This window comes from Serinus canaria, chromosome 6 (genome assembly GCF_022539315.1).
Source record: "Serinus canaria isolate serCan28SL12 chromosome 6, serCan2020, whole genome shotgun sequence".
NCBI classification, from domain to species: domain Eukaryota; kingdom Metazoa; phylum Chordata; class Aves; order Passeriformes; family Fringillidae; genus Serinus; species Serinus canaria.
In genome coordinates, this window is record NC_066320.1 from 30985760 (window position 1) to 31008811 (window position 23052).

A 23052-nucleotide genomic window follows, 5' to 3' on the forward strand; every position below is an offset into this window, starting at 1 on the left:
AATGTCTTCAACAGAAGGGCAAATAAAGCAAAAGAACAAACTGCATTCTGTTCTACTGACAGCACACTTCACATCAAAATTAATACAACCCCAAAAAGTGAGCTGATTACATGTAGGTAAAAAGATAAGCAGTAAGTCTGTTTATTTAGAGTACTCCATTGTTCAAACTGGAACTGGGGGACTGTTCATACAGCTTCTAGCAATGCTCTTTAAATAAATAAACCACAAAGGGCATACAAAACTCATATTTAGGAAAAAACACATTCTTAAGATCTTTCATAAAACTAACAAGTGTGTACAACAGTGGATAGAATTACAGTAACAAAGTGCAAGTTAACAACTGAGGTTCTTCATAGTTTGAACTGCATAAATACTAAGCTTTGTAAAGTGTAATTACTCCAGGTATTCACACTGAAATCCTACCTGTGAATCTATCTTTCTCCATTAGAAAACCCCTCGTTAGAATCATAGTGTGCTTGGGAAATTTTGTTTGGTTTTGAGTTCTGAACCAAGTCCATCAAGAGAAACATTTTATTGTCTATGTGTGTCTGAAGAGCTTGGATTTGGCAGTCAATATAGTCCATTAGCTTCTTCTCCATCAGATCCAGGTTTTTTGAAATGATCTTTTCCAAATAAGAGCAAATAGGCTGTTGTTCCACTCTGTAAGAAGAGCAAAGATAAGAATAAGTATAACCTATTTCTTAATGACAAGGGGCAGTATAGAGATCTGGGCACCTGAACATCTGTTAAATGTAAAATTTCATTTACTAGGCAATGAACTTTGGAAGGCATTAGATTTCTAGCACAAGCAAAATACCCTGCCTGCCACACTTTTAAATCTCAAATTTTTGCTACTGTATATAGTCATCTTCTTTCAACCTTGTTTTTTCAAAGGCTCAAATATGCATTAGAGAGCTTAATTACATAAAACAAAATCCACACAAGTCGACAATATACACAGAGTTTGTATTCTGTCAGCACTGAAGACTGCTCTTGTCAGCAGAAGTGCTTCAAGAGTTATCCGAACTGCGCAACTCTCTGGGTTTGCCTCTGCATTCTTTACAAATACTGGAGCTGAGATATTCAGTCTCGATTAAATCCTGATTCCTACATCTCAGGAGTTCCACTATTGATCCTGTGGTACCAAACTGGGTAACTGTAAATGCCAACAAGTGAGGAGGAACAGGAAAGTCAGTGGGATGATTCACACCAAGTACAGCAGAAAGATTGTGGTCCACTGTGTGAAAAAGGGAAGATGTGAGAATTTAGGGGTAAAAGTAATCAAACTGAAAATATAGTAGATGAGAAAGACAAGCTAAATGCCTATGAAGAAACATGTTTTTAAAATTAGATTAAATGGAGTCGGAATACAAAACAGTTTAGTAACAACAAATGATGTGATTTCTTCTGAAAAACTGCATTCAATAAAGTTGTGAAATTGAAAAATTTAATGCTCATCACCACACAACCTTCAAAACCATGTATTCTAAGATTTACTATTGCTGTTAATGAGAGGAAAATTACATTACACATTTTGTTTCAACTTGTCAGTAAACAGTCAAAACTACTTTGAGAGATTCACCAAAGTTAACTCACCCAGCACTCTGAACACCTTCCTCTTTGGCCACTGCACTCTTCCCAAGGTGCCTCTCTCCATCCTTGAGCCGAAGGTGATTCACCTGAGCGCACAAGTTTTGAAGAAAAGGAAGAAGCACCTGTGGGTTGGCCAAGTTTGGACTTTCACCTGCTTGCTGCTGCACTTGCAGAGATCCCACGACTTTCAAATCATTCCTGAGGTCAACTGCATTTTGCTGGGTAGGAAGTCTTTCAGAATCCAAAGTATTCCCTCTTTCAGGTAGCTCTGAGTTCAGATCACGAGTTATTTTTAGATCTTTATACACTGCTTCACTTGTTAAATGATTTTTAACAGGCAAAGGTTCACTGGCTGGTGGAATCAATGATGACTGCACAGCTGCACTGTGCATTCCATCTATTGCACGGTCACCTCCAAAGTCAGAAGTTCTCCCCAAGATCCAGCTGAGCTTGTCTCCAAGAGGGAAACTGTTCTGATGAGGAGAAAAACCCATTTGAGTATTTGAGATTTCAATAAACTGGAAATTATACAGCAGTAACAATAGATACTTTATAAGCCAGCATTCTACTAGTAAAGATTTTTAAAGTAGTTTTGAACTACACTCCCTGTAAGTATGAAGTGTTAATTATCTTGTCAGTGTCTAAGTAAGAAAAGAGCTTTACTGACTTCATTTTTACCATGCTGTGTCCCCAAAACTGACTTAACATCAGATGGATTCAGGATTCTGTTGATACAGCCCACTTGGCAGGACTGGGAGCTGAAGTAAATGTTCTGTGAGAGCACATTCCTTTTAGTTGAAGGTGACATGGTTATTATAATGACCATGTAAGAGACAAACCAGCCCATCTATCTACATCCCAAACACTCCAGGGAAAATGCCCACCAGGCTTGGGATGGTCAGCAGTGACAATGGAAACAGGCAAAAGGAGAGCAGGATGGCAGTGAACACAATCTTTACTCATCACACTCATTTGAGTGACAACAGTTAAATCAGGATGAAAATGGCAGAAAGCAGAGATTAAAAAAACCCAAAATGGCAGTAAGTACAGATTAAAAAAAACCCAAAATCTTTTTAGAGCATTCCTAACTAATATAGTGCCAGTTTGTGCTTGTGGAAAAGTGACTTACTTTCTGCTGACACCGGACCATGTCCATGAGCTGCTGAGCACCTGGAGACAACTTAGATCCCATGGATTCCATTATAGTTTGCACTCTGTCTAGATCTATGCTTGAGCCTAGTGAAGGAAAATCAGTTGCTAGTTTTGCAGACACTGCTTTCACCTCTAGAATTATTTTACTGATGAGTACTCTGTGTTTCTCACCAAAGGAGAGCAGCTATTGCAAGAAGGAAAAAAAAAAAAAAAACTTTGATTAGGGAAAAAAACATTTCATGTTTTTCTTTGTACATAGGGGACAATGCACTGTTCTTTGAGTCTTGGGAAAAATTATGATGAACTCTTTTCCATGGAAATTAAGCCAATTTCTCCTTACTATTACTCCCCATAAAATTCTGACTGGAACAGAGGTGCCTGAGTTCCCCAAATATAAATAAAGATTTTCTAAGCTAAATTTAAGAGTAGTGGCCACACAATTTTCACAAACTTATTTAACCCCAGAGCTGACAGCTCTAATCACAGATCTGCAGTTTTTCTGGTTTATGTTTTTTTTTTTCTCTAAGACTAAATTATCTGTATAAAGTCTTCACAATAAGAAAACTGAGATACCAACTTAAAAGGAGCACTCTGCCATCAAGACAAAGTACCAGCCAACAAATTTTAAGTGATTATGTGAAGAGATGAAGTGTATAAAACCAATAATTTTACTAAGAGCAATGCAATTTAGTCGATTAAGTGATTAAAAAGATAGAAGAAAAATAAAACAATGCTGTTCAACCCCCTACCTTAATTTTACAGGAGGCTGCAGGGCATTCAAACTTAAGGTACTTGTGGTATAAAGTAACCTCTTCAGTTTCACTAGAAATACAAAATAAATAAGCTGTGACATCAATTTACAAGGAATTTTTCTTTCGTAGAAATACACTATATTGGTAAACATTTAGATAAGAAACAATAATGACAGGAACACATGTTCTAATGCAGATTTATGGTTTCCAACAGCACTTTTAGTTCCTAGTTTTTAGCAGTTTTTACCTTCTAATAGCAGCTTTAATGCTTATATACAGCTTGTAATTAATCTTATGAAATATTTATGTAAAAATTACTTGTATGTGTGCTTGCACTGCGCACTAGAGAAGCTTTTGAGGTTCAGTACATTATTCACGCATCCTCCCTGAGGCTCTGAGTCGACTGGTTTCTAGTTAGCTAATTAAGCAGCAGATGTGCCATGTAATGACTTAAAAACAAAACAGAAACATTGCTTTATTTCCCCAGGCAAAGCATGGAAGGAAGTATTGAAGAGGAAAACAAAACCTTTATAAAATCTTCTCTCTTGTTCTTTGAAGTGTGAGATAACTACTTATCACAGAGACTTTCACAGAACCCAAGAATGGGCTGGGTTGGAAGGAACCTTTAAAGTCACTCAGTGCTAACCCTGCCATGGGCAGGGACACGTTACATCATCCCAGGCTGCTCCAAGCCCTGTCAAACCTGGCCTTGAACACTGCCAGGGATCCAGGGGCAGCCACAGCTTCTCTGGGCATCCTGTGCCAGGGCCTGCCCACCCTCACAGGGAGGAATTTCTTCCTAATATCCCACCTAACCCTCCCTCTGGCAGTGTGAAGCCATTCCCCCCATCCTATCTCTCCAAGCCCTCGTCCCAAGTCCCTCTTCGGCTCTCTCGCATCCTTTCTAGGCAGTGGAAATGGCTCTAGGATCTTTCCAGGCGCCTTCTCTTCTCCAGGCTGAACCACCTCAGTTCTCTCAGCCTTGTTACAGACATCAGGTCTCGAACAGCAGCAGCACCTCACAGACAGACAGACAGACAGACAGACAGACAGACAGACAGACAGACAGACAGACAGACAGACACACACACACACACACACACACACACACACACACACACACACACACAGTGGTGTGCGGGACCCACCACTCACCCCGCGGCCGGGCGGGTGCCGCGGCTCTGTCCCCGGCCGGTGCCGCAGTACTCCTCGCCCACGTACACCTCCATGTTCCGGGCCTGGCTCACGATGCCCACGGACACCATCTCGGCGCCGGGCCGGCACTGCAGCCGCAGCTCGCAGGGCTCCTCGTCGCCCTCCCGCCGCTCCGCCACCACGGCCTCGCCGCTGCGGGGGGTGAAGCGACACGCGTTGTCCCCTCAGCCCCGCTCCCGCCCGGCCCAGCCCGGCGCCCCCTCTCGCCGCCCGCCGCCCTCACCCGGGCTCGCCGTCCCCCGCACCCCGCCGCAGGCACAGCGCCCGGGCCAGGCCGCCCGGCGGCGCGCAGGGCCAGGAGCACCGCGCCGACACGCAGCGCGGCTCCCGGCCGCCCTCCTCCGCCTCTTCCTCCGCCGCCGCGCAGCCGCTCGACATCGCGGAGCCGCGGGCAGGGCCCGGCCGGGACACCCGGGCGGGGCAGCGGCAGCGGCACCGACCGACCCTCAGCGGCCGCCGCGGCCGGGACGCGCCTGCGCGGCGCGGGGGCTCCGCGCGTGCGCGCTGGGCAGCGGCGGGAACCGCCCGAGGGAGCGCCGGGGAGGGGAGTGGGGAACAGGACCCCTCAGTCCGGGAGAACGGGACCCCTCATCCCGGGGAACGGCCCCCTCAGCCCGGGGGAACGGGACCCTCAGTCCGGGGAGTGGCATCCTGAGCCTGGGCAGCGGCTCCTTCATTTCGGGGGAACGGCCCCCTCAGCCCGGGGATGGCCCAAGGGGCGCAGAGAGTCGGAGTTAATTCGCGTGGAAAACCCCTCTGAGATTTACGAAATCAAATATATAACCCAACATCACTGTGCCACCCATACTTTGGCTAGGTCCAGGTTTTGCTTAAGCACTTCAGACTCCCGCTCCTCCCTGGGCAGCCCATTGCAATGTCAAATCACTCTCCTGAGAAGAAATTCCTCAGAATGTCCACCCTAAAGCTCCTGTGGTGCAGCTTAAGGCAATATCCTCTTGTCCTGTCACTGGTTGCTCGGGAGAAGAGACTGAACTTGTGCCAGGAGAAGTCTAGGGTGGGTATTAGGAAAAGGTTCTTTCCCCGCAGTGTGATCCAGCTCTGAACAGGCTCCCCTGTTGGACTCAATACCTCAAAGGTCTTTTCCAACTGAAATGATTCTTGGATTCTGTGAAACTTGCTAATATGTCAAAACTTGGAGCAGCGGGATTCTCCCGAGCTGTGTCCTGACAGTGCACCACACAGGAGAGAGGCAATGAATAAAAGAGGCCATCAATAAAAGATGGGGTTCATTTAATTTTCAGTAGCATCTCACCTTCTGGAGTTGAGGAATGCTGCTCCTGAGGCTGTGGCAGACACAGACCCAGGGAATGAGGGTGTCAAGTTCTGCTTCCACCAGTGCTCAGTGCAGGAATGTTTAGGCTGTTCTCAGTATGTGACTCTCTGGAAATGGACCTGAATGGGCTTTGACAAATTAATACTCCAAATACAGGCAGCTTTCTGCTTTTTGTCACTTAAGTCATTGTTTTCTAGCATTACCAGCAATGGAAAACTGAATTTTCTCTGCTTTAATCGAAGAATTAATTAAAATTAATTAATGTAAATGCTTGAGTGTGTCGTCTCAGCCTCATTTTTCTGTTTCTAAATGCGTGTGATACTTCTGAAATGCATTGCAAACTCAACCAGTTTTAGAAGTGTTTATTTTCTGCTTTTGGTGACATTGTGATTACGTGGATGATGACTTTGAACCTGGAAGAGCAATGATCTGCACAAAATTATGGACTTCTGGTGAGGAGAATTGTGTTTGACATAGAAGGGACTGGGTAGAACCTCTGCTTTGGGGATTTTCATGTGTTCATGTGCATTATATTTTAAAGTAAAGATGAAACAAATGGAAGACAAGCTGAAAATTTCAAAGAGTAAATTGATTCACACTAGTTTTTTATTGAGCTGGCAGTAGCCAGGATAAACATCCTAAACACTGGATTTGTCAGTAGCAATATTTTATGTTTCTAATCTCACATGATCTCACCGTGGGATGAAAGTCTTTTAGAATAAACCAGTTTGATCCTGACACGGGACTCACCAATCAGGATTTAAGAATGTGCTGCTTTTTATTTGCATTAGGCTGTCTGACCAGTTTTCTCACCAGCCCAGTGGATTAAATTTTACTTCCCATTTCCTCAGCAGAGATGCAGTATCAGAGAGCTTTTTCTATTGTTTACCTTTGGAGCAGACGGTTCTCGGTCTTCTGGTTCCCTGCAGAGCAGCCAGAGCCAGGTCAGATGCTGGAGTAGTTTTTCTGGGAAGTCATGTTAATGCACAGCTTCTTCTTGTTCACTTTTGGACTGATTTTTACTGGAAACCCCTTTTGGATAAAAGGTAAGCTTTCTTTTTTTACGTATTCAGAAACGTTCTCCAAGTCTGCTTGGACACTGATTGTAATGATGCACAGCTTTGACACTGAGCCACAGCTCTCCCTGTGCAGCCCTGCTCATTGAGAGAATCTTGGAAAAGATTACAGCTTGAAACTTTTTATAGTTGAGCTCTTTGTGGGATTTTTTCCTCCTGGATATCATAGGTATGTAAATCCATCATTTTCTGGTGGTGACAACTGCAGTTGCTGTCACTCTCACCAGTAGTAGAGACTGTAGAAAAATACTGCTTTGCTGATGTGAGGGAAATTCCTACAGTTTCATTGGAATTTTTCATTAACTCATCTCCATTTATGATTTAGCCTCACATTTTAGATTTAAATGCAACACCTGAAATGTTTTTTAGGAACTGGTGTTTTTATGATGTGCATCAAAGACAGTTTCCTCCTTTCAGGTGTCAAAATTTGAATTGTTAAAAGACCATTTCCATGGTTAGTTCAATATACACTTGACTCATGAAACAGAATGGATTTTGTGATTTAGATAATAAAATTATTGAAGATTAAGAGCAAAATCACATCAAGTGCTGATATTCTTTGCAGACCAGTTTGCTAATATCAGCTTCCACATTTGGATTGCAATTGCAGCCTGTACTGTTAAATATATGCTACCTGCACCTAGCTTTTTAAAATCCTGATGCTATCTAGCAGATAGAGATCATCATTACACTGGAGAACTCTCCTCACTTTGAATGGCTGGTTGTGTAACTTTTTTGCAATTATGAATTCCTTTCACAAGAATGGGGAAGCTGGGGGTGACTTTGTACTACTATAAATGCAAAGAAATCTCTTTGTTTCCTTATGAAAGAACAATTTAATAAGGAAGCAACCACTTCCATTGTTAAAACTCATATTATTGTTGATTCTGTTTAAAAGCAATGGTTGTGTCTCTGTTGATCAAACCAGTTGAGGAGCAGACAAGAAAAAGGAAGATTAATTCAACTTCACACAATTTTTTAAAGTCACTGGAGATTGTTTTTGTCTTTATAAAACCACTTACCTGAAACCAGATACTTGGCAGCCTTCTTATCTTTAGCTTCCTGCATTAGCATTGGTTGTTCTGGAGATAATTCTGATATCATGTAAAAGGCTACAAACCTTTTGCAAAGATCTGACTGGTGCTAGAACAAACAAAATGCAAGATTAAGCAATGGCAGGAGGCAGCGTGGTGAGCCACGTGTTCTGAGGAAGGGAAGGGAAGGGAGGGGGACAGATGTATCCAGAGGACAACTAAAAGTATTCCTTATTGAGGACAATGGAGAAAAGAGAAGGCCAGCTGCACCAATTTCCTGTGGTACATCAGGTTAAAAGTGTCAGTCATCTAAGAAAAAAGGATAAAGTCACAAAGTTAATAATCCAGAATATGAGAGAATTAGGATTTTGTTTAAATGCTTTGATAGTTTTTCTTTGTGTCCTCCGGAAGATCCCAACTTTAATCTGAAGTAACTTTTTTTAAAGTAATTCCTGAACTTTCACTCTTTCTCCATTTCTGGCTGAATCAGAGTAGGCTTTTGGCTATCACCACTGTGCAGGGGCCATCATAATGCCTTATCTTTTTTGATTCTTTACCAATTTCAAACCTTATTTTCAGGTGTATCCTCTGAACACACATCCAGACTTTCTACATTAGAAATAATCATTCCTCGAAGTCTGAGAGGCAGAGAGAAACATCCCCCATTTTCTCATGAGGTTTGTTATTCTGATATTTTCTTTTTCTTCTGATTGTTGCTGTTTTTCAAAACACTGTCTTTCATTACACACACATTGACAATGGATGGTATATAGAGATTTTTGTAATGAAATGTGCCCTACACTCTCTCTTCTGATTCTTAGTGCATTCAACTAGTTTTAAGTAAATTTGTTCCCACAAAGGCCTGTGATTGTACTCTTCAGTGCCTCCCAAACTTCTAATCCTGTTAATGACCCTGGAAAACAGAAGTGAGAAAGGACATGAAGCATATTTTCATTTCTTCTGAGTCAGATTAGATGTTGAACTTGAGCTAACATCCATGCTGTCCGTGTTGTGGTCTTTGGATAAGAACCAGAGGATTTCAGCCATGTGGCACCCAAAAGACAAAAATGGTCCCACAGGGTGGCACAGGTTAAGAGATGAGTTAAAAGAGAAACCTGAGCCTTAATTCTTCAGTTCTGAGGTAACTTACCTTTGTGCCAGATACCGAGTTCATTTACTGAAGTAACTGTTAATGAAACAACATTAGTCATCTTTGTGCAAACCAATTAGGGGATAAAAGACTGGGACTCGTTTATCTGATTTACAGAAGGAGTGTCACAAAGCACGGTGTGGTACTGAGCAAAGAGTGCATTCATGGACTGTGTCCTCCTGTCTAAATGAAAATAGATTCATTGAATTTACACTTTACTGAGGAGAGAATGCTGCTGAGAGTTTGAAATATGGAAGCCTGAAAGGAATCTTGTGGGTTTCTTACTTAAAACATACACAGGAGTTGGGCCTCTCTTGTCAAGCAAAACATGGAATAAACACCACCAAATAGAAAAATTACCTAATTAAGTGATATATTTCTTTTGTTTTCAGGAGCATTCAGATGACAGTCTTTCTTACTCAGTTAAAACCAGAAATGGAACATACCTCCTAAAGCTGAAGAAAAATAAGTATGTGATAGAGTGTTCTAAGGAATTGCCTTGTTTCGGGGTTAGTTGCACACAGGGAAGAATTTTTATTCTGAAAAAAATCAGAAGAAACCATTTAAATGTCAGATTGTAGCAACTACAAAACAGCTCTGTTAAATACTGTTAAATATAGTGTCTCTGTTATGGTAATATCTTGTAAATAGAAGGGAATAATAGTTTTTCTAGCTTTGAAGAAATTTATTTTGATTATTTTTTTATTAGCAGTGCGAGACAGAACATTTCAGAAAGTCCTTAGGAAAAATTAGAATTCAGTTCAATATTAGTTTTTTATTAGCAGGTCAGAGGGGTTTTAGCTCTGTTGTATTTTAAGAAATGTTTCTGTTTCTCTTATTCCTCATTCCTGAGCCTGTCATAGGCCAGGTCCTTATGCAACTGAGTCTGCTTAGATTCCCCTCTGTGGATCTTATTAAAATAAATAAGTTTCAAAATAACTTATTTTCCAAAAATTCCAGCTTGTTTGAAAGTATTTTGTTTCGTGTGCTTGGATTTTAATAATAATTTAGCATTGAGTGTGCTGCTAACAGAATGTAGCACTCACCAGGACTCTTGACTTGTTTCTTGTTTCTAGACCATTAAAAGAGCAGTAGTTTATTTTTGTTTCCAGAAAACTTCTCAGTGACAACTTTAAGCTGTACACATATGGGGGAAATGGGAAACTGCAGGCAACACCATCTAAAAATGAGGTATTGTACACAATAAAACTTCCCCTTTGTGTCAGAATTTTCTCTGAAAAACCAAGGTAGCCAAGAAAAAATATATTTGCTGGGAATGAGATTTTTGTGAGTTTTCACAGTGGAGCATTTCTGTTTAACAGTTACCAGTGATTTGAAGATGAGGTCCATGAGGGACTGGGCTGTTTGTGAGGTGCAGCACCCCTGTTCCCCAAGGTGTGAAAGGATTTGCCAGGAGATTATGCCAAGCCTGAATTTGAGCCACCTTTGCATAATATGCAATTTAAAGTACAATGGCAGCATCAAAGCTCTATAGTTTTTAAATTCTGAATCAAACAAGCCTTATAAATACTTCTAAATTTAATTTAATCTTAAAACTGCACATGAGCTCAGTGAGACTGAATTGGGTGGGTTATGCATGCAAGATCTTCTCAGAGCAGTTCTTAAGCAGCATGAGAAATGTAGATTAAAAATATAAAAATATTTTATAAAAATACTATAAAAATTTATAAAAATATAAAAGATGGGGGTTAAACTAAAAAGCTGGCTGTGTTCTAGAACCAAGGGACTTAAGGTACTTTAGGTACTCATGTCAAGGGATATTCTCCTCCAAAAAAGTCAGGATTACTGTCCAGGTAGGGAGCTCTGTAAATTTCTAACAGCCAGCCCTGATGTCATGCAAATAATATGGTTAGTTAGAAAATAAGTTTGCAGTTGAAGGCAGCCACCTTGTTGTGTCACTAATTATGTGGGTTTGTTGCATTTCAGACACACTGTTATTATCATGGCACTGTTGAAGGAATTGCTGACTCCACACTTGCTCTTAGCACATGTGATGGCCTTAGGTATTTCCTCTTCCTAATTTTTTTTGATATTTCACTTTTGATGAAGCTGGAATTCATTAAAGGTTTTATAGTTTCCCTCACCTCCCACTTTTTTTCTCTTTCCCAAAATTCTTTCACAGAATAAAAAGATAATATGAGGGAAATTGTGATAAATTTAGGGAGAAATTGGGCATGACCTGAGGCTTCCAGTACTTGTTGTGACCAGAGATACCTTTGTAGAAAAAAAATCTTTCCTTGATGAAGCTTTTGTTGAACTTAAAACACTCCTGCAAACAACTTTGTCTTATGAGTGGGCACATTTCAAAAGACAAACCATTTCCATGAAATAAATTTTTTGCCAAATTGAACCATTTTTTTTGCTGCAAATACAATAAAATCACAATTGGGATAAAGTTCACCTATTTAGCTTTCAGGTGAAGCTTCACAGAGAGATGTAACTCACCATAAATCAGGACATATCCTGGCAGTCCTTTAAATAAACAGAGTTAAGGGCTGAAAGGGACCCTTTGCATCAGCTCTGTACCCACAATCCAGACTCATTTACTAACAATTTGGCTTCATTCTCTTTTATTTCCTTCCTTTTCTAACTGATTCAAGAAGCCCACACTTGTTGAGTATTTTAAATAAGTTCTGTCTTGTCTTTTATTGGGCATTTGAACTTACCCCCATATTAATATAATTTCAAATAACAATTTATTTCAACGTAGTGTCTAAGTATCCAGCTGTTATTTATTCATCTAGTCATAACCATGAGGGGAAAATGATGAAATAATGTTTCATTCTATTATGATTGTTAGGGGAATTCTCTACATTGGAGGCAAATGGTATGGAATGGAGCCCCTCAACACATCCAGCACATTTGAACATGTTCTTTATGAACTGGAAGATGAGCAGGGTATCCCCTTCCACTGTGGGGTGCTGAATGGCAGCCTGGAGCATCAGATGTTTGTGAAGCAGTCTGTGAAATACACATTTTCATCAAACAGTACCTCCAGCAGGGACAGGCTCCTCAGGGTAAATATATTTCTGTTTCTCCCTTGAGCTGCAATCCAAGGCATCTCACAGCATCACTGCAGGTGGGATTGGCCTGGCAGGACATTTCCTTGTGGCCTTCATTTCCATGGACACCAAGCTGGTGGGAGCCCTGCTGAGGAAATCCTGGAGCAGAAGATCAGCACAGTGGGGATCTCACCCAGCTCACAGAGTCTGGCCAGGACAGCTGTGGGTAGGACATGAAATGCACAACTGCCATGCAGCTCATGCATCCCAGTGTCTGACCTGCTGTGAATTACTGACACAGAGATGTTTGTGGGGTAATCTAACACAAACTGAGGCCACGTTACAAAACACAGCATTGCAAATTCATTATGTTAATTTACTGTACTTTCTCATTTGCAGGGGAAGCGAGCTGTCCTGCCCCAGAAAAGCTATGTAGAGTTATTTGTGGTTGTGGATCACAACAGGGTAACTATATCATCCAACATTAAATACATTTTATTGTTTTGCTAATTTTTCTCCCCTGACATTGCTGTGGTATTTTACAGTTTTTGCTGAAGAATTCTGATCCTGCTGCAGTGCAAAAGGAAACAGTGGAGCTGATTAATTATGTTGATGGGGTAGGTCAGATAAGTTGCCTGATAAGATATGTTTAGGTACTTTCATAAAATTTTCAGTTATACTTCATTTTATATTCTAAATATTTTTATTTAGTTTACAATTTATAAATATTTTATACTTTACTTATAATTTCAATTATCATATATTGATAAAATATAAAAATATATTTAAAAGAAACTGAATATCAATATATTTCAAAGAAACTGAAGATATCTCCTGGTCACTATGTTCAGCTTATTGTTTACTCAATAATAATGAAGTCATCTTTCAGAATTCCATTAGAATATCTGAGGGACATTAATTATAATTTTTTTTTCCAGATGTATAGTGCATTAAACATCCAGATTGTTTTGGTTGGATTAGAGGTTTGGACAGATGCCAACCACATATCTGTGATGGATGGTTCAGCTGGAGATGTGCTGAGCAGATTTGTTTCTTGGAGACAGAAAGATCTTCTGAAGCGCTCAAGAAATGATGTTGGTCACCTCATAATGTAAGTTTGCATTCAGTGGGAAAACCAGCATGCTGCCAGTGTTAATGTATGTGACTTAGGGCTTGTATGTTCATTAAAATATACCTGGAGTAAAATTCTCTGCACTTCCAAAATGGTTAACCTGGAAAAATGACAAGAAAATATAATGGATTCTTAAGAGTGGCAGGGTGACCTCCAGAGGTCCCTTCCCACCTTAGCCATTCTGTAATTGAGTGCACTGACACAGCAGAATTAGGTGATTGATCATTATTTTCAAGCTCTTATTCAGATATTCATTATTAATTAGAATAAAACCCTGCCGTGGTGATAAATTCCTTCTTGACTTCAGGAAGACCAAATTTTGCCTTGCCATATTTCCAACTCATCAGTGTCTTTTAGTAGAAATGATGAACTTTGAACCCATCTCTAACACCACCTCCAAACTGCTCTTGTTGCAGAGGGAGAAGCTCTTTCAGTGGATCCATTGGGATGGCTTTTGTGGGTACTGTGTGCTCACATGTCCAGGGAGGGTCAATCAGCACTGTGAGTACATCATCATTTGGGTATGGAACAAACTGGTCCTTGACCTACTTTCAAATCACCCTTTTCATAGAGTTGGCTGATTTCTTTCATGGAGTTTCTTAAGTAAAGACTTGTGCGTATTTTGCACCTTTTTTTTTTTTAAGTATTTCCCAATTTCTTTGTTAAATTCCAGCCTATTGGGCTCATTTAATTTTCAACAAATCCTTTTGGTCATCTTTTGTGATTCATCAAATTCAATATTGCACAATCTCATCCTTATACCATTGAAGTATTTAACCACAGAGCTTGGGATGGGAATGCAGCTACAAAATAATACTCTTTTACTCTTTAAAGAAGTAGAAAGGGAATATAATGCACTGTAGTCTCAAGTGTTTGGAATTCTCACAACAGGACTGTAAAGATGCAAAAAATAAAAAATTTAAAATTAGTACAAAATTCTTTTTTCTCCATCCTTGGGGCAGAACCAGTAACTCCAGAGGTTCCTGTCCTTAAAATATGGATGCCACAACATTGTGGACAATCTCAGAAGCAGATCCTGTTCTTGCCCAGTACATTTCTTGTTGAAGACTCCTTTGAAATCTAACAGTGTTAAGCAGTGTCTAACAGTGTTAGAATAGAATCACAGAATAAAACCTGCAATAGTGATCCAGATCAGCTGCCAACTTATTATCCAGAATATGATCCTCAGGGAAGGGGTGGCAGATTCTGGCCCTGCCTGAAAATAAAGTGACAAATTTTCAGTCCTTGCTGCTTTCACCTTGCAATACAATTTGGTATTCTGCCTTCACAGTCCCTGAGAGCTTTGTGGTGGGAGTAAATCACTGGATACAAACATTGTTTTCCATCATTTCACTGTTTTAAACTTGATTTCTCTTTATTAGCTGAATCATGACAAAATGTTGCAGCATGCCACAGTAGTGGCACATGAGCTGGGGCACAATCTGGGAATGAAACATGATGACAAGAGGTGTCCTGCATCCTATATCATGCACAGCACAGATAAGTGAGATTTCCGGTTATTTTATTTTAATGATTTATTTTGTTTGCAGTGACTATGCCTTACAAGCTGTGAAGCTCCTGTGAATCTGGAAGAGCTTTAGTGGATGGGGAGTTGTTTGAAAAATTTGATCACAGAGGTGGAGTCACTGACTTAGTATTTGACATCATATTAATTTATATGAAATTTCATCTGTTTTCTGACCTCATCATTCTTTATTTGTGACATTCCGAAAAACATATTTGGACTTAATTATTTTTTTTTAAATAATAGCGTGTTGCTGGGGTTTTTCACCCTGTTGACATGTACTCACTGGGTTTGTGCAAATATGCAACAAATTATTTAAAAGTTATTTTAAAAAAAAGCAACTTCTTGGCTTATGTTTCCTACATTTCATTTATTCTTTGGCTTCCCCTTAAGAGAAAAAGATCATAATATTTCATTTATCCCCAGTTGTATTAATAATCAGGATAACTGAACACTGGACAAAACTACTCTAGGAAGGGGCATTCCTTAGGTCTTAGGGACTCCAAGTTAAGATGAATGTTTCCCTGAGAATATTTTTAAATCAAACACTTTTAGACTCAGTATAGAATTTTTAAGGCCTGTTTCATACAGAACACCAGAATAGAAGATCTGATGATCTCTGGCCTCTAAAAGCATTCATATTATAATAGTATTTTAAACTTCTGGTACTGCACTTTAATGCAAAGTAAAATAAAAATTAACTGTTTCGTGATCTCCTAGCATTATGAAATACACTATTTATCATGGAACAACAATATTTTAAGAGCTTGAGTTGCAAGTTCTCCTGTAAGCAAAATATTTATAATAATACAATATTATCCTTTCCAGTGGATCCAGGAATTTCAGCACCTGTAGCGCTGATGATTTTGAGGCTTTTATTCTAAGTGGAGGAGGAAACTGCCTTAGAAATCCTCCCAAAACAAGTAATGTGTACAAAGAACCTGTCTGTGGTAATAATGTGGTCGATAAAAATGAAGAATGTGACTGTGGCAAACCACAGGTAATGCATCAAATTGAGCTGGATACTTGTTGTATTTCTATTCTATTCTATTCTATTCTATTCTCATTCTATTCTCATTCTATTCTATTCTATTCTATTCATATATTCTATATTATTCTATATAATACTGGCCTAATTGCAGTATTATCCAAAGAGTTTTTCTTGTAATTTTGCATTTTCTCCAAGCAGTATCAAAATAAATATTAGTAAAAGTTTAAAGTCATGCTTTGATTTTGATGTGGACTCAGTTAAGGGCTGTTGGACTCCACAGAACATTGAGGCACTGCTGAGAAAGAAGTGAAATTCAGAGCAGTGTGTGTGGGAGCACCACTGGGTTTTGTGTGGTTTTAGCATCGTGGATATTTCTGTTCCATGACAGAGACTGTTTATCTATAGAACACGTGCAGGTTTGTCAACTACAACCCTTCAACTTTGCCTATACAAAATGACTTTAAGAGTCACCTTTGCATTCTCAAAATGTCCCTCCAAGAATGGGAGGTATTGGCTCATTCTTCAGAAGTAAGGCATCAATAAACTAAAAGGCTGCCAGATAGCCCTGGTGCCACTGGCATCCCTGTGCCACAACCCATCAAAGCAGGTGTTTTTCTGCTGACTTGTACAAATAAAGCACAGCAGCAGTGTCTGCTGGTTCTTTTTCCAGTAGGAGAATGTGAGAATCTGACACAGCTATTTAAAGTTTGGCTTGTCCTTCCACATGGACTGGTGAGTGCTTTCCTGGCTGTAGAAATCAAACACTATTCCCTTTCAATGTTCTCAGGAGTGCTCCAACCCCTGCTGTGATGCTGCCACCTGCAAACTCACACCTGGCTCACAATGTGCTCAAGGACTGTGCTGCAAAAACTGCAAGGTGGGCAATGCTTTATTAAACTGAATTGTTACTATTCACTGAGATTTTTTTAATGTTTGAAAAGAGCTATCCTGGTCCTCTTGACATATTTTCAAATGACATTCACCAGTAAGAGAGTATGTAAGAAGAGAATTTGTCTTATAAACGTTCCCAGTTGTCTTTGTTTCACTCTAGAACTTCCTCTGTTGCAATACTGAAAGTGTTCTCCCTCTCTGGTCCTAGTTTAAAGTGGCAGGAGCAGAGTGCAGAGCAAAACAAGATGCCTGTGATCTCCCAGAGTACTGCAATGGAAGCACTGCCTACTGCCCAGATGATGTTTACATCATGAATGGTCACCCATGCAGCAACAGCAAGGCTTATTGCTACTATGGAGTGTGCCAGAGCTTTGATTCACAGTGTGAATCTATCTATGGCAAAGGTATGGTTGGCATTTAATGTAAACCCATTTGTAGGCTCCTGATACACATTTCCAATTTTTCTTTCTGGTATTTTTCAGACACCTGACTGAGATTCACTAATTTTTTTTTTTTTTTTTTTTTTTTTTTTTTTTTTTTTTTTTTTGTACAGGGGCACGGAAAGCACCTGATATATGCTTTGAAAAAGCAAATATTAAAGGAGATAGGTTTGGAAACTGTGGGATGAAAGGTGGAGTGTACAAGAAATGCCCTGTCCAGTAAGTCACCACCAAATAAAAGCTAACCCTAAAATCTTCAATGTAAAAAAAAATATATTTGTTACAAAGCCTTAAAGTGAGAGATTTAAAAGAATATTTTTTTAAAAAAGCTGGAATGGATTACACTGATCCTGATTTTTATCTGTTCACCTTGTCTCAGAGGATCCTTTATTCCAAACAGGCATAGTCTGTGTGGGAAGCTGCAGTGCACCTCTGTCAGTCTCCAGAACCTCCCAGCCTGGAGCGTTGTCAATAACGCATCCGGGATTTTGTGCTGGTCCTCTGACTTTGACCTAGGATCAGATATCCCTGATCCTGCCCAAGTTCATGATGGCACAGCCTGTGGAGAGAACAAGGTAAGAGGAACCATGGCAGCCTGACAGAATACATTCCAGGTAGAAGGCTCTGAACTTCCAAAAACACTCCCTGGCTCTCTTGTTCATAGGCCATAGCACAATAAAAATCTTTTGGGATTGATACATGCAAACAATTAATTAGCTGTTCAAAAACTGGGGTGCTACATTATCAGTCATTCAAATCACTCCATCAAAGTGCATCTGCAGAGTTAAGCAAACCTGAAACAAATAAAGTTATAAAATTCTGAAATACTGAATGTTGTATCAGTCCTTCTTCTTAACATGTAAGTGAAAGCTGCAGATTTGTAAACATATACAATTATATAGTATATTTATAAAAGGATGGGATTTTTTTAAGTTTTGTGTTTGCAAAACACTAATTACTTGTTGCAGGCTTGTTTAGGTTTTGAATGTCTTGATGCAAGATATCTGGGCTACAGCTGTGATGTAAAGCAGAAGTGTAATAATAATGGGGTGAGTAGAGCATGGTGCTTTGTGTCCTGTTCCTAGACTGTGCAAATTCCCTGCATTTAAGCAATAACCAAGCAGGGGGCTTTGCTTTTTTCCTCATCTGTATTAAAAGTTAAATCCACTTATTTTACCTGTATTCGTGTTGCCAGAACACTGCAAACCCCTTAGCACCAACACTGAGAGGCATTTTGTCTCAATTTCCCAAGGGAATTTTTTTAATATTACTGAGTTGGTGAATTGCAAAAGGAAAATATTCCTTTGAGGATGATAGTCTGGTAATTCCTGATTTATATATGTCTCTGTGAAAAATCAAAATGGAGTCCAAAGGTTGTAAAACTAAGGTTTCTGGACTGTGATTAATTGCAGGCAAATAACACAAATGTTAACTTAGAGAGAATTACCACGGGGTATCAGAATCCCTCAGTGGTTTGGGGTGTTATGGAGGGGCAGAGCTTATTCCCAGTTAATATTTCATGTATTTCCATGCAATACTATGCAGCATTTCTTGTTTCCACCTGCAATTCCATGCATGGAACTCCAAATCCATACCAAAGGTTTGGGTGGCCACTCTCAGGGAGGTGTTGTTTGGCTAATCCCTGTGTTTGGGCTGAGGGGTGTGACAGCTCTGGGGACTGTCCCTGCCTGACTCACGACTCCCTCTTGTTTGGGCTGTAGGTGTGTAACAACAACGGGAACTGCCACTGCAATCCGGGATGGGCCCCTCCCTTCTGTAACCAGTCTGGCTACGGTGGCAGTGTTGACAGTGGTCCAGCTCACACGGGTAGGACACTGAAACTGGCCCTCATCCTGCCCCAGGGTTGAGAAAATGATCTACTAATGACATAAAAATAATCTACTAATAGCATAGTAATGGTTTTTTTGTTTTTCTATTTCATGAGACCCAAATCGTGGACTGGCTTGAAGAACAAACATTATTATTTGATAATGAAGTAGCTTTTGCTGGCCTTTACACATCTCTTTGTCTAAAAGCATAGTTCATCATCCAGAGTTTTCTGAGGAAAATCTGTGTTCCTTTCTGCAGAACTTTATTAGATTTTACTAAATTTGTACTTTGGGAAAGGGAAAAAATGTTTGTGTTTATTAAAAGTTTAGGAAGGCAAAGCAAACATGCAGAGCAGTTGTGGTAAGCAAATACAAAACAAATTTATCGGCTTCAAAATTATTGAAAACATTTTATGGAAAAGGAAAAACATTGCATATACATAGGGTGGGTGAGGCAGAAAGAACTTGTAATGCCACAAGGCCAAATCCTGATTGCAACATGTTATAAATTTCAGTGAAGTTGTTAATTCTATTCTGCAACAATTTGAAGATTGTACTTTTTAAAACAAAAAGAAAGCTTTAATAGTTTTTAAATTATGTTAAATTCCATGATTTCAATTCTTTTTCCCTAGATACATCACTTCGGGATGGGCTGCTGATTTTCTTCCTCCTGGTGCTGCCTGTAGCCATCCTCACTGCAGTAGCAGTATTTAAACGTGATGCAATAAGGAGAAAACTTTGCAGGAAAAGCAGAGGACAGCACAGGTATTTCCCTTCTTACAGGTGCTATTCCAACATGAGAGTGTGCCCCAGGTCAGTGCAGCAAGGCTTTGTCTACAGAAAACATTCCACACCTGCTAAAGGACAAGCCTGCCCTGCTGATAGCAGCAGTGCAGCTATCCATCCCCTGCTCCTTGGAGGTGCAGTCCAGACACTCCACTTGTCTGTTCTCAAGCATTTTTTCCCAAATCCATTGCACTTTCCTAATTTTTGTTGATAATTGAATTGTATGGATGCAGGGGCAGAGCATATTGAAATTGCCTGTCAGGTCCAGAACAGGATGGACTCAAAGCAGAATCCAGATGTCTGAGCTGTAGCTGTGTCCTTGGAAAATGCTGCATCCCTGAAGGATTCCTGATGATGTGGTTTCTGTTTCAGGGATAGCAATGGGCAGGAACCAAAGCAAGGCAACAGAGCAAGTCATGAAACAGGAAATAATCAGGTAAATTAGATGGAGACTTGGATTATTTCATGTTGGGTAATTCAGACTGCACAGTGCCTTTTCTCCAACACAGAAAATGTGTCAGAAAATCATGACTTGATTTTCTGACACATTGAAACCACCTCTGTTATTTCTTAGGCCAAGCACTGGAGATGCTGCTTAGCCAGGCTGTGGGCTCTGATAAAACTGAATAAAAATTATCTAAACAAAATGTTGCAAGAGAATATGAAGAAAGCCCCAGCAAATAAGAGCCAGCTCTAAAATGACATTAGCTTAATACTGAAGAATTACCTACACTTTGTGTTTTCTGCTAACCTGATTTTCTGCAATGTTTTTTCCAGCCTGCTGCATCAAGCCACAATATTTTTACCGTATTGCATTTTCCTGGTACAAGGTTTGTAGTGTTTAAAACCTTCTTCACTTCATCTTCCCTGTTTATGTTTCTGTAAGTGAAGTTATTGATGTCCTGTGTCCTGCTTAGGGGGATTTTTCATGTAGCATCATGAAACAGATTAAAGATTAGATTAGATTCAATTAATAGATAAATTAATTTAAATTAATTAGATTAATTCATAGATTAATAGATTTTTCATGCAGCATCAATCATAGATTAAAAGCTTGAAGGAAAGATGTTGGCATAAACACAGGTAAATGCTGCAAGGGAGAAGGGGCAGAGAGAATAGGTGGAAAAGCTAGAAACTGTTTAAAAATGGTAAAGAACTAGTTTAGAAATGTCAGCTGTCTCAAGTCATGAAATACTAAACCCAATGTGTTTTCCACACTTCAGGCAGCCAGTCCAAACCCAGCTTCCTGCAGCTTCCTCAGGACCTCAGCGACCCCCAGTCCCACCTAGACCAGTTGTCTGAGATGTTTCTTGGGAACCCTCAACCAATTCTGACACCAACTGGCCTGAAAAACAAAGTAAGGGATTTCAATGCTCCAGTGCTCTCCTTGTGCAGCCAAAATGCCTTTGGAATTCAGGTGCCTCCTGGAAGGCCTGGGTGCCCAGGGGCACTGAGCACAGGTTGGTGACACCCCAGAGTTTTGCTCCTTGCTGCTGGCTGTGTTTGTGCCTCCTCTACCTCAGTTTTACAATTCAGACCCTGGAGTTCAACATGCACAGGAGTGAACCTGGGAGAGGGTCAGAGAACAGGACTCTTCCACGCTGCTGCCTCCCTCTCAGGCCACAGAGAAGTGAATTCTGCTGTTCACAGACATCATTCAAAGATGGGAGATCTGCACTTTACCTCCTGGGCTCTCCTCTCCTCAGGACACTGCCAGGAACTCCGAGGGCCCCCTGAGCCAGGTCTGGGGACAGTCCCTGTGCCCTTCTCTGACACCTGTGTCTTGGTTTGGAAAGACAGGTCTCTGCTAAGGAAGGCAGGAGCCTCCCCTGAAATGGAAAATGCAAACCCCCTCCCTCTGAATTGCTATAAATTTTAAATTAAGGGGCTCTCAGACAAAAATATGGGAGCAGGAATAACAGTTCTTGACTAGGGAAGAAAATAAAAAGATAAAATAAACAATGCACTAAACTAAACAACACTGACAGAGTCAGAACACAACCTGACACCCTGTGGGTCAGGGTGCTGGTGGCAGTCCAGTTGGAATTGTGGCTGCAGCCCTCCTGGATTGCCATCAGCCCAGAGCCCTCCTCTCACACCCCACCAGTCAGGTCAGCTTCCATTTCAGGTAATTTATAAAAGTAACCTCACTTGGGGACATCAGAAACTCTGTAGGTCATGTCCTGAGTCTGAAAGGACCCAGAAAGGACCCCCAGAAAATGGGGGATATTGTGGGATGTTGGGAATACCTCTCCAGCTCCACAGAGGCTCAGGGATTACTGGGTGTGGCAGCTTGGCATTTTTCCTTGAAACTGATTCCACCACAAAAGCAACAGATTAACTTTTGTCATTCTGAACGGGACAGTTAGAAACAGCACTGATTTCAAAGAGGATGTATGGAGTGACATGGATTTCCAAATAGGCTCCATCAAATGTCTCTGTAGGAGATGGATGCAGGAAATGCAGGGAAAGTCTCCACCAGCTGCAGTGCAGAGACCACCTCGCTGCCAAGAGCAGAGCTGTGGGTGTGCACCCACCTGTCCTCGGGGACTGCAGCACACCCTGGCTGTGCTCATGCAAATTCCAGAGTGCAAACTGGGAAAAGGAGTGAATAAATTACAGGATTGCCTCACTGAGAGAATATTTCCAACCCCTCAGATGGCCACATCACTGAAGAGTTGGAAAAAAGAATCCAAAGGGGATTGCTGGCAAAAAGTCTGTGTCTTCCAAAGTGTCCTCTTAACTCCTCAGAATCTCAAACTATTATTAAATATTCCTGTCATTTAGACCTCAACTATAATATGACACTGATTTTATTTATTACATTACAATTTAAAATAAATCCTCAGGGGCAGCACACGTGGTTGTAGCTTTGTTTTGTGATTACCACAAAAGGGGCACGGGGGGATGGCTCAGCCTTTGACGCTCCGAGGGGGCCAAAGAAAATTCTCGTGCTTATTGCGGTACCAGAACTGGGTAAAAAATGGGTAAAACTAGAATTGGCTCAAAAATGGGTAAAAGCAGAACTGGATAAAAAAATGGGTAAATACCAGAACCGGGTAAAAAATTGGTAAAACCAGAAATGAGTAAAAAATGGGTAAAACCAGAACCGGGTAAATAATGGGTAAAAACAGAAATGGGTAAGAGATAGATAGAAACAGAAATGGGT

At 40.5% G+C, this 23052-nt stretch overlaps 2 protein-coding genes across 4 annotated transcripts; one reads left to right on the forward strand and one right to left on the reverse strand.

The window, feature by feature from the left end:
- Nucleotides 1-111: 111 nt before the first annotated feature.
- Nucleotides 112-5181, reverse strand: C6H10orf88 (chromosome 6 C10orf88 homolog). The gene is made up of 6 exons (XM_050976397.1): nt 4936-5181; nt 4653-4844; nt 3495-3567; nt 2723-2929; nt 1597-2066; nt 112-660 (listed from the first exon to the last, which is right to left on the reverse strand). The coding sequence occupies exons 1-6, from the start codon at nt 5088-5090 to the stop codon at nt 432-434; spliced, it is 1326 nt and encodes a 441-aa protein (XP_050832354.1). The 5' UTR covers nt 5091-5181; the 3' UTR covers nt 112-431.
- A 1641-nt stretch (nt 5182-6822) lies between these two features.
- Nucleotides 6823-22740, forward strand: LOC103814104 (disintegrin and metalloproteinase domain-containing protein 9-like). Of its 3 annotated transcripts, XM_018910542.3 has the most exons (22): nt 6823-7052; nt 8696-8793; nt 9659-9735; nt 10379-10457; nt 11214-11290; nt 12088-12304; nt 12689-12754; nt 12835-12906; nt 13228-13400; nt 13838-13922; nt 14804-14925; nt 15775-15946; nt 16725-16814; nt 17037-17232; nt 17382-17487; nt 17669-17843; nt 18237-18317; nt 18990-19095; nt 19730-19862; nt 20256-20319; nt 20661-20713; nt 21107-22740. In XM_018910542.3, exons 1-22 carry the CDS (start codon nt 6983-6985, stop codon nt 21183-21185), a joined length of 2391 nt encoding a protein of 796 aa, XP_018766087.3. In that variant the 5' UTR covers nt 6823-6982; the 3' UTR covers nt 21186-22740. The 3 variants fall into 3 exon arrangements, with proteins under 3 accessions (XP_018766087.3, XP_050832338.1, XP_050832339.1); XM_050976381.1 differs by lacking the exons at nt 6823-7052; nt 8696-8793 and having other exon boundaries at nt 9686-9735; nt 10343-10457; XM_050976382.1 differs by lacking the exons at nt 6823-7052; nt 8696-8793 and having other exon boundaries at nt 9688-9735; nt 10362-10457.
- Nucleotides 22741-23052: the final 312 nt, after the last annotated feature.